At 36.6% G+C, this 11,056-nt stretch overlaps 1 protein-coding gene and 1 long non-coding RNA gene across 2 annotated transcripts; both read right to left on the reverse strand.

Annotated features, from left to right (window-relative positions):
* Positions 1–1,093: 1,093 nt before the first annotated feature.
* Positions 1,094–4,625, reverse strand: LOC128984103 (uncharacterized protein K02A2.6-like). The gene is made up of 2 exons (XM_054403388.1): positions 4,086–4,625; positions 1,094–3,718 (listed from the first exon to the last, which is right to left on the reverse strand). Exons 1-2 carry the CDS (start codon positions 4,623–4,625, stop codon positions 1,094–1,096), a joined length of 3,165 nt encoding a protein of 1,054 aa, XP_054259363.1.
* A 1,348-nt stretch (positions 4,626–5,973) lies between these two features.
* LOC128987404 (uncharacterized) lies at positions 5,974–10,652 on the reverse strand. Its single transcript, XR_008490236.1, has 2 exons — positions 10,261–10,652; positions 5,974–6,095 (listed from the first exon to the last, which is right to left on the reverse strand). It is a non-coding gene; the product is annotated as an uncharacterized LOC128987404 (long non-coding RNA).
* Positions 10,653–11,056: the final 404 nt, after the last annotated feature.

Consider the following 11,056-nt stretch of genomic DNA (forward strand, 5'->3'; position numbering starts at 1 on the left):
TACAAACAATTATTTTAAACATTTTACAATTTTCCCTGACTTATGACAAAATTTCCTGACTTTTCCAGATATTTAATATTTCCTGACATTTCCAGGTCACTATAGCCACCCTGAAAGACTATAAAATTGAAGTGTAGATCTCGTTGTCCAATTTGTTACACAGTATAACTGTACGTAACTCAAGGCAATGGTATGAAAGATTATTTATTATTTATAGCTAAAGAGTGTTATGGCGGATACGTCTATATTGGAATACACTCCCACTAACTACAATCGCAAGCCAGAATCGAACCTGCAGCCCTTCCAAGTGTATTAAATTTTCCAAGTAATTGGCAAAAATAAAAAAAAACTATTGGCAATTATACTCTTGTAACTTTTTGTTTGGAATAATACTGTGTTATGGGAACAATGTGTTTGCAATGACGATTATAATACAAACATTTTAATCAAATTACGTTAATTTTATCACAAATAATTGAACATTTATTTATTTTTTAGAATAATCATAATATCACTGACTATGTATCAATACCAATTAATTAGATCAAAATGGATACAAAATGTACTTATCAGTATCTGAATCTGAAAACATGTGCTCAAAGAACAGGAGGCCAAAACATAACATAAAATGTAACGGCTTGTACGACCCACTAAGAGTAATTATAACACTAATACAATAAATAATATATAGTTACTTACAACTGGACATCAGACACAAAACACTTAAGGAATCAGAGAGAATAGGATGAGTTTTTTTCCAAAATGCGGACAAATTGAATTTTGGTTGAACTAAGACGTGAAATTTCGGGAGCGGTATGTATAAGTTGTTTTAGTTAGAAAATATAAATAAAATTAGAAGCTTTAACATTTAAAGTTCAGAAGTTTATTTACAATTCAATTCAAGACTGAAACATAAACCTGACTGATATTGTTTACCTTCAAGTCTTCAACTAACATATGATACATTTAACATATGTTGATATGTTAATATAACATTATAATACATCTTTCCCCTTTAAAAAAACAGCAAACAAATTTGAAAGAATTAACTAAAAACAATAACCAACCAAACTTCTCCCTTCTTTTGAGACCATTATATTGTATTCTGAAATCTTGATGGTAGCTTGATTTCTCTACGCGGTCTTAGTTGTACTGGCTCGTCTTGCCTTGGAACTGACTGGGAATTGTTTTGTTGAGTGAGTGATGGTTTCAGATGGCGGCGATTTCTTCTTAATGTAGCTCCGTTATCACCTTCTACCCAGTAACTTCTTGGAGTTGGTCCTTGATTAACAATCTTTCCCTGCTCCCACCTTCCTTCATTTCTGAAGACAACTCTTTCGTTATTTCTTACAACCCTTAAGTCCTTGGCTGACCGATCATAGTATTTTTTCTGCAGCTGTTGTCTTGTATTTAACCTGTCTTGTACTCCATCATTCAGCGTTGGTTTCAGCAGTTCCTCAGGGATTGTTGTCTTACACCTGCGTTGAAACATCAGCTGAGCTGGAGAATATCCCAGATGCTTAACGGGCATGTTCCTAAGCTCCAATAAAGCCATTTTCAAATCCTTATTGTCATACTGTACTTTCCTTATCAACTCTTTGGCTATTCCAACTGCCCTTTCAGCAAGCCCATTGGATTGTGCATAGCCTGGACTGCGTGTCACAATTTCAAAATTCCATTCACGGGCAAATTCCCTCATTTGGGCACTGTTGTAAGGGACATTATCCGCTACCATTATATCAGGAGGGCCAAATCTACTGAAGATGTCTTTGCATGCTGATATTACAGACGTTGCTGATTTACATGGCATTTTAACCAGCTCCAACCAGTTTGAGTAAGCATCCATCATGACCAAGTACACATTTCCTCCATATGAAAATATGTCACATCCGATACGCTCCCATGGTCTAGTAGGTATAGGATACGGCATAAGGGTTTCCTTTGCATTACTCCTGGAAAACCTTTCACATATCCTGCAACGAGCCACAAAACTTTCAATGTCTGTAGCCATTCGTGGCCAATAAAGTATCTGTCGAGCCCTAGCTTTGCACTTTTCAATTCCTCCATGCGCGATATGGATTCGCTGAAGCATGTCCTGTCGTAGCTGTCGTGGCACAATCAGTTTGTGATTTAAAAACAATAAACCATCTTCTTCAGATACCATATGTCTTTGGTTCCAATAGTGGCGTACTATCTCTGGGGTGTCTTGCTTCCTTTCTGGCCAAACTTCTTTGCAGTATCTCTTCACGATAGCAGTTTCTTGGTCCTCTTCAGTGTAACGCTGGAATAATTTCTTCTTCTCTTCAGTCATAGGCAATGAACTTGTTAAACTGTGTACTTGAAATTCTGAAGACACTGTCATTCCTGTGCATTTTAATGCTGCTCTTGACAACGTATCAGCAATAAGTTGGCTACTACCAGGTAAGTACTTTACTTCCAGATCATAATTCAAACACCTTAGTCTCATTTTCTGTAGCCGACCTGGTACCACGTGCAAATCTTGTTGAAAAATATTTACAAGCGGCTTGTGGTCAGTCTGAACTGTTACTTTATAGCCATAAATAAACCTGTGAAACTTCTCAACAGCAAAAACTATAGCTAGAGTTTCCTTTTCAATTTGCGAATATCTCTTCTCTGTATCAGTCATTGAACGGGACATGAAAGCCACTGGCTGCCCACTCTGCAACAAACAACATCCTAGGCCATCTTGAGAAGCGTCTGTTTGTATTTCAAGAGGTCTTCGAGAGTCAAAGTATACCAAAACTGGTTCACTGGAAATTAATGTCTTGATAATCTTCAGAGCATCTTCATGCTCTACGGTCCATAAGAAGTCCACATCCTTTCTTGTCAAATATCTGAGGGGTGCAGTGATTTTTGCTAAATTCGGTATGAACCTCGATAAATACTTTAGCATGCCCAATAACCGCATTACCCCTTTCTTGTCCGTGGGTGGGTCCATTTCAACTATGGCCTTTACATAATCTGGGTCGGGTTGGATTCCTGCAGCCGATACTATGTGTCCCAGATACTTAACTTCGCTCTTCTTAAATTGCATCTTGTTTGGATTAAACTTGATTCCAAGTTTAAGGGCTGTGTCCAAAACTCTCTTTAAATTTTCGTCATGCTCTTCCGATGTCGTTCCTCCTACAATAATATCATCATGTACTATGTTAACTCCCTTCAGGTTTCCAAAGCATTTGTAGTTATTTTTCTGGCACAATTCTGGACCCGAACAGATTCCAAAAGGAAATCTACAAAATTGATATCTCCCAAATGGGGTACTGACTGTGCACAGTTCACGACTCTCCTCATCTAAAACAATTTGAAAAAACCCATCCTTAAGATCCAAAACAGTAAAATATTTGTAACCACTCAATGTTACCAGAATATCATCAGGGTGTGGCATTAGAAAGTGCTCTCTCATTACCACCTTGTTCAATGGCATCGGATCTATGCAGATTCTCAAAGACTTATCGGGTTTTTCCACGATCACCAGAGGATTGACCCATGCTGTAGGTTTGTCAACTTTTCGAATCACCCCAGTTTCCTCAAGTTGGTCCAACTTTTCCTCTAGTTTTTCCTGTAAACTGTAAGGTACTCTCCGTGATTGTCGAATTTGTGGGATAGCACCCTCCTTAAGCTGAATATGATGAGTGCTTGGAAACTGTCCCAATCCTTCAAAAGCTGTCTTGTAGCCGGTTAAAACATCATCCTTATCCTTAAAATTCAAACATATTGATGACACTCTCTAAATTGACACAATCGTTCAGTCCTAAAATTGGCAGTTCATGTTCGACATTCACTACAGCAAAATTCACATCTGCAGTTACACCTGTAATTGTTTTACATTGTAACATCACAAGACCTAGTGGTTTGATTTTGAATTTTTCATCTCCCCAGGCTGAGAGTACACAAGAACTACGTTTTACGTGTGTAATGTTCATTTTCCGTACATAACTAGCAGGTAAAATACTGATCTCTGCACCTGTATCTAGTTTAAATCTAACTTGTGTACCACCAACAGTCAAGTTTTCCGTCCACGATTTTTCACTTTGACCTTTCACTCCACTAATGTTTAAGCTTACCGAGCCTAAACTAACATCGCTCACACAAGAGTCTTCATCGTGTTGTTCCTTGTTTGTAACAGCATGAGATTTTATAGTTTTACTCCTACAGACCTTTGCAAAATGATTTTTACCATCACATTTCGAGCATGTTTTGCCATATGCAGGACATTTACCCCGAACATCTTTGTAGCCGCAAAAGCTACACAGATCATTCTGTTTTTCTTTTGCAATACTCCGCGAAAGTTCTTGATTTGGTACATTATTGACAACACATACACTGTATGGATCCGACTTAGTCCCCGAAAGCTTGGTTTCATTGTGCTCTACAATAGTCCTACATTGATCCTTGCTACTCTCTACAATCATACAGAAATCAATAGCTTTCTTCAAGTCAAGTTTTGTATCTCTTAATAGACGCTCTTGAGTACTTTTATCTCTTATACCTAAGACAATTCTATCTCTAATCATATTGTCAGGTTCAAGAAACTTGCATGATTTAGCTGCTATTTTTAACTGCATAACAAACTTACTGAAGTCTTGACCTTCTTCCTGCTTCATTCTATAGAATTTAAACCGCTCAAATATGACATTTTTCAGAGGACAACAGTAAGATTCAAACTTATCAAGTACGCAATCAAAACTATCTTTGTCATTATCTTCAAATTTAAAAGTATTATATACATCTAGGCCATCATCGCCTAACAGATTAAGCAGCTGCGCAATCTTAATTTCATCCTTAAGTTTCTTACCATGACTAGTAGCTATTAAGTACAGTTCAAACTTCTGACGAAATCTTTTCCAATTTTCACTCACATTTCCTTCAAAACTCATAGGTTCAGGCAACCTAAACAATCCAGATACTTCCATTATTTCTTCTAGGTTTCAAAATACACCTGACACCATGTTTTAGTTAGAAAATATAAATAAAATTAGAAGCTTTAACATTTAAAGTTCAGAAGTTTATTTACAATTCAACTCAAGACTGAAACATAAACCTGACTGATATTGTTTACCTTCAAGTCTTCAACTAACATATGATACATTTAACATATGTTGATATGTTAATATAACATTATAATACATAAGTTGGTGAGGATGAAATGAGTTTTTCCTAACTTAATTTAATTCCAAACAAATTATATCCCTGGCAATTATATCCATGCGGCTGTGGCTTTAGGGTTTGTTGAAAATTAAATTTTTGCCAACTAACACTGCAAACTACGGATTGATTTGCATGACTCAACTTAACAACTCACCCCACGCATAGGAAGGTTGGAGACACACTGGTCACTGAGACAGACCCTTGGCTAGAAGCTTTCCCCACCATTCGGTACAAAAGAAAGAAATTTAAATTTTGCTTGTCGCTTGTTTTGGGCGACACACCAAGCCTTAGTTGCAAACCAAACTTGAGCATAAATGGGGCCTAAGGTAAATATCAGGGCTATCCCTAGGGTTGGCAGCGCCCGGAGCAAACGTGGTTGTGGCGCCCCCTCCCCTCCAGTAATAATAGTCGCATTCACATATTTTAATCAATTTTATGTATAGATAATGAGATAAAAGTTATAAATGAACATAATATTTGTATTAGCAAGCCTATTCTTTAAATATAATAATCTTAAAAATTTGGTTGTCCGGATGCAGATTAACTCCTAGGGAGGAATTTGGAAATCCATTATGTCTTACTGGGATAATTATGAAGTACTTTTATTTAAGGACTGGTCTTGGTTGTGTTACTTACTTTTTTTAAAGTAGAAAATCAATATGATTAGGCTCAATAATGGAGTGTATTTTAATGTTTCATCAAGAATAATAGGCGAACAGCATTAAACATTTTGGTTTATAAAATATTTTTTAGATAAGGGTAGGGACCTTAATAAAACACAACAATGAATCATAATAGGTAGTCTATAAATTGGAGAAAGTTTTACTGTTTAAAAAATACTTCTTACAACACAATTGAAATAAATAAAGATTATAAGGCGAAGTTAAGAGCTGAGCAACCCTTCTGCATTCTTCTGTCATGATATCCTGAAACAAATAAACAATAACTCAAAATTGTTATCAGAACTAAATAGAGAAAGGGGTGTCTTGTTAGCTTGGTGGTTAATTTGTCCTGGACTTTGCTGCAAGAGAAATTGAGATTGACTTAAAGGATCCTTGCACAAGGTGAGAGGATTCAACATAATTTTTCCATGGATATTGCACACACTTGCCCAGCACAGCACAAACCTGCTAACAGCAGGCTACTACTAAAATTAAAGTAAAGTAAAGTACTGCAGAACCAAATCAGATTACGCTCTTGTGTCCACCATAGCATTATAGAACATCATAGAGCACTAAACGGTTTTCATAGTCTTTTATCAATTAAGTATTAAATGTATCCATTCAAATACATACAAATTATAACCCAGTGAATGATTGAAATACATGTCATGATGAAACCATACAGCGGTAGCCCAAGTACGGCTTCATAAATTCATATGCTAGTTGGTCTGACCATACTGGGCAGGAGTAGAGTGGCCAGCTGTGCTGCGGTTAGCGTATATTCCGGCGCCGACCACCAGGGGTAATGTGTAGTTACGGCGCACGCCGCTGCAGCATCAAGTGCTAGCGACCGTTTCCATAACAACTTGGTAGTTGGGAGTAGTGTTGCCAACTTTGGAGGAATCCCCCGGAATTGGAGTTTACTGACTTATTTAGGCTAATATTAAGCAGTAAATTAATTTAAATGCCATCTTTTATTGTATTTTTTTTAAACATATATTTGTTATACTTTTGTAGTTTCATTACAATGATTCAAAGTTTTTCTTTATTAATCCATAATTTTAGGAAGTGGTTTATTGGAAGGTTTTGTTTTATATTTGCAAGGTCAAAATAAAATTTAACCAGGATGTCTAGTAGTCAGGGAAAACGTCAGGTATTAGTATTGAATTTCAAAATGGTCTTGAAAAGTTTGGATTTAGTCTTTATTTTGATATCAAAGTCGGTAAATTGCATGATTTTACTTCAATCGTGCTAGACAACGATCACGTTTCCGTGACGGCGCAAGACGATGGATGATGTGTCTACACGACCGCGGGAGATGTTCTTACACCGCGACTGTGCTAGACGACGTTTTCGTGACCACGGACCACGGGAAAAATGATCACGTCTTTTCTGCGATCGCGCAAGACGATTGTATGTACGGCCGCTGAAGATGTTCACAATTTTGCCGCAATTGTGGATGACGATGACGTTTCGTGACCACGGCATTCAATGATGATGTCTACACAGCCGCGGAAGATGTTCATGATTTTGACGCGATTGCAGAAGACGACAATAGCGAATAATAATCATTTCGTTTGCAAGAGTGGTAGTGCTGGTAACAGCTGGCGAGTTGTCGACAACGACGACGATACCGATAACTGATATCGAACGGCAAAAACGCTCTAGCGCAGATTGCAAAACCTTTCTTTGACAGTCTATATTTACTCTATTGTCTATGACTATAGTATTACACATCTACCATAGCCATAATGTTCTACCACTTCACCCTAAGAAAAGAAAATACCCCCGCCGCAGCAAACCTGCAGACTAAGCAAATTTCCATTTGACTGATTAGATTTACACTGAAATGTCTACTTAAAAATATAACATTTATTCCCTATTTAAATAGAATTAGTTTAACAAGTACTTAGGTTTGCTGTATCAGGGAGGGTAAAACTGTTTTTTTTTTGTAAAATGTTAATAGTTAGGCCTAGTAAGAAATAAAAACATTTTCCAAATTTGATCAAAATATGTTCATAAACAAGCAAACTACAACAGTTTACTTATTCTCCATAAGAATAACATTGGAATTTAAAATTTACAATTTTTTTGAATTTTCTCAGTAACCATTAGGCGTATAATAACGCTTGAATATACAAAATTATTAGTTTTTTTAAGCTCTACAAAATGATTTGGAAAGAAATTGCTAAATTTTATGTTTTTTGGATCAAAAATGGGAAAAACCTATTTTTACCCCATAAAACCCCCCGTAAACCCCCGTTCCCATGGTCCGATCATGCTGGATCGCGAACTCGTTCGAATAAACGTAGGTTTACACGTTTGTACCAAATTTCATCAAAATCGGATCATTTTTGCTCGAGTTATTGTGCTAACGGACACATATATATATATATATAAATATATAAATATATATATATATATATATATATGAATTTAAACGGATGGTGTTTTTGGCCTCTAGGGACCTCAAAACGAAAAAAAAATCGGTCCCGCGTCCAGGTCTTACCATGAGTACTACGGTAATAGCTTATTCCCTATATGGGAAATTCGCTAAAAATTAATTATTAAAGATTCACAAAATATCACAAATTATTCGTGAAATTAAAAACAAACATAACTGTAAACAGACAGTTCTCATTGTGTATCACAGTTTTTTGTTGCTGCTTAGTTCAAATTAGCTGTTTTCATAAATGAAAAAAAAATAATAGTGCTGCATCCTGTTGGTAAATCTTATAAACTCTTAATGCCTTTGCATATCATAGAACCAACCTTTTTAGTTGAAACAGCTGACTAAATTCTTTAATTTCATTTAAATATGAGTACTCATAAGGTTAACATGGGAAACTCTAGAGCCACTAAGGCGGAGCCCAAAAGGATTTTTTAGATAAAAATATGCCTATACCTATGTTAATCGTGAATGTGAGCTATCATCATGCCAAATTTGAGCCCAATCCATCCAGTAATTAACACGTGATTGAACTTCAAACACACAAACGAACAAACAAACACACAAACTTTCACATTTATAACATTAGTAAGATAGTAGCCTTTCTCATTTCACATGATCTGACAAGCACGGTGTCTCATCAAACTAGTATGATCGTTTTTGTTCAAGCTCCTACATATGAGCAATCGATGTATCTAAGGTTTAATGGGTGTTGGGGAAAAATAACAAATTTAATTCTGTGCTGGTATTAACATTTTTTTACCACAAAAAGATGTGAAACTACTTTATTGTTACCAGTTGTGTGGGGGCAATAAACTATAAACAAATAACTTGATCTTTCCACATATTTAGACTGGTGTAGTTGTACAGCGTAAGTCTCCGGTTCCGAAGATAACGGATTCACATCCTGGAAATCACCATGACAATTTGATAGATGGCCACCCTGTGCGTTGCTTCTCATGAACGTTGGTGCGGCCATCTTTAAATGCCCTTACCCACCTACGTAGGTACAATTCCGCCACTCATAATTTTCTCCCCATACACTTCACTAATCTGTCAATGAATTTAAATGGCTTTCACACCTTTAGCACTTAAAAATCTAATTAGGTACCGGTACAGCGCAAACTTCACAGGCGACGGCAGTCTCAATTGGCGGCACCGTTTTGAATGCTCTAAACCGGATGTAAACACAGCCGATTTGTGCCGAATTTCCAGCGCAGGCTTGCCAATACATCCACATACACAGCACAAATGTCCAAAATGCCAATCGCAGCACTGAAACGGAGAAATTTAAAAACAGTACTTACTTAAATAACATGCCTTGTATTATTCTGTCACCATAGGTAACTCTGAAACTTGAACAGTGCTGTAAGTTGATTAAAGTGTATTTTTTTCCAAATATAAAAACTTAACCGCCACAGCACATCATAAGTTAACACGATGACTGCTGAAAACAACGTACAGGCGCTCCCAGTGGCGGGCGAAGCCCCGGCACGCAACCGAATCAGCGAACGCAATTGGCATTCAAATATTTCAGTCTGACGAATCACAAAAGAGCAGTGGTGACTGTGCTGCGTTACCCCGAGAGTGGATGTAGTTCACTGAAACACCCAAAGGTAGCAGCACTGCACGGATCCGTATCCAGTGTCTTTGTAATGTGGGTTGAAGAGAAAAAATCCCCGAAACCGGGACAAAAGCATTGCCAGACAGGATTTTACGGGAAATTTTAGTACCAACCTACACCAAAGTAAAGCTCGCATTCTAAGCTGGCAGGCTGGCAACGATTATAACGTCTCCGTCTGAGGCTAAGCTCACACTGACTCAATATATTTCTGTTGGTCTGGTGCCGACCTTCGTCGGCGCGCGCCACATTGAAGTGCTAGCGACGCCGACTAGAGTCGGCGTTAGCAGTCAACGTGTTAATGTTAAACAAGGACTGAAAATGCTTTTTAATCATATTGATAACTTAGCCAAACTTACTTATCTTTATTGCTTTCGATTCTTTTCCAAGAAAATTTCTCTCCTTCTTATTTGGCCCCAAATAAGCAGACAACTTCATCAATATTGTTTACATATGAAGTACTCTCATACATTAACACCAAACATTTGCAATTCTCCAAGCTTTACAAGGAAATTTACCTGGAACAAAAATAGGCAGTGTACATCATTCAGGCCTACTTCTTGTTAAAAGTAAAAACAGAATATAGAACTATAGCTCAAGGTAGGGCATATTTTCTTTGTACAAATATTTGGATTGGTAGATAAAAACTTAAAAACTCGAAGGCCACTGGTTCTCTCGGACCCAAGTGTCATTACCCAGGTGGAACTAATAAAGTGTGTTTTTTATTAAAACATTAATAGCTTAGTATAAAATAAAGCTTTCAAGTTTGATTTATAAAAATAAATATAGCCTATATATATATATATATACTTTAAAATATAAATCAAGCTTTTTGTTGGTCGCAAAACATAAACAAATAAAAAGTAGAAGAAGGTAGCTTCTAATGTTATTCTTATGGGACAGATTTAAAAATGTATTTTGAGGGTTTTATAATTACTACTGAACGGAATTGTCTAAATTTTATGGTGTCTTTCCATTGTTGTCATAATTAAGATTCGTGCAATTTTTTAACACTATAGGTGCAACGGTTAGCTTGAGTTTTTTATGCGAACACTTACACACACACACAGTTAAGCGGACAACTAATCCACGACTCCACTATACACAACACGATACATAGATAACATATTATTTTTTTTTTAATTTCTTTAGAAA

Source organism: Macrosteles quadrilineatus, unplaced genomic scaffold, assembly GCF_028750875.1.
Source record: "Macrosteles quadrilineatus isolate MER2022 unplaced genomic scaffold, UCM_ALF_1.0 Scaffold_2__2_contigs__length_208266976, whole genome shotgun sequence".
Classification (NCBI taxonomy): domain Eukaryota; kingdom Metazoa; phylum Arthropoda; class Insecta; order Hemiptera; family Cicadellidae; genus Macrosteles; species Macrosteles quadrilineatus.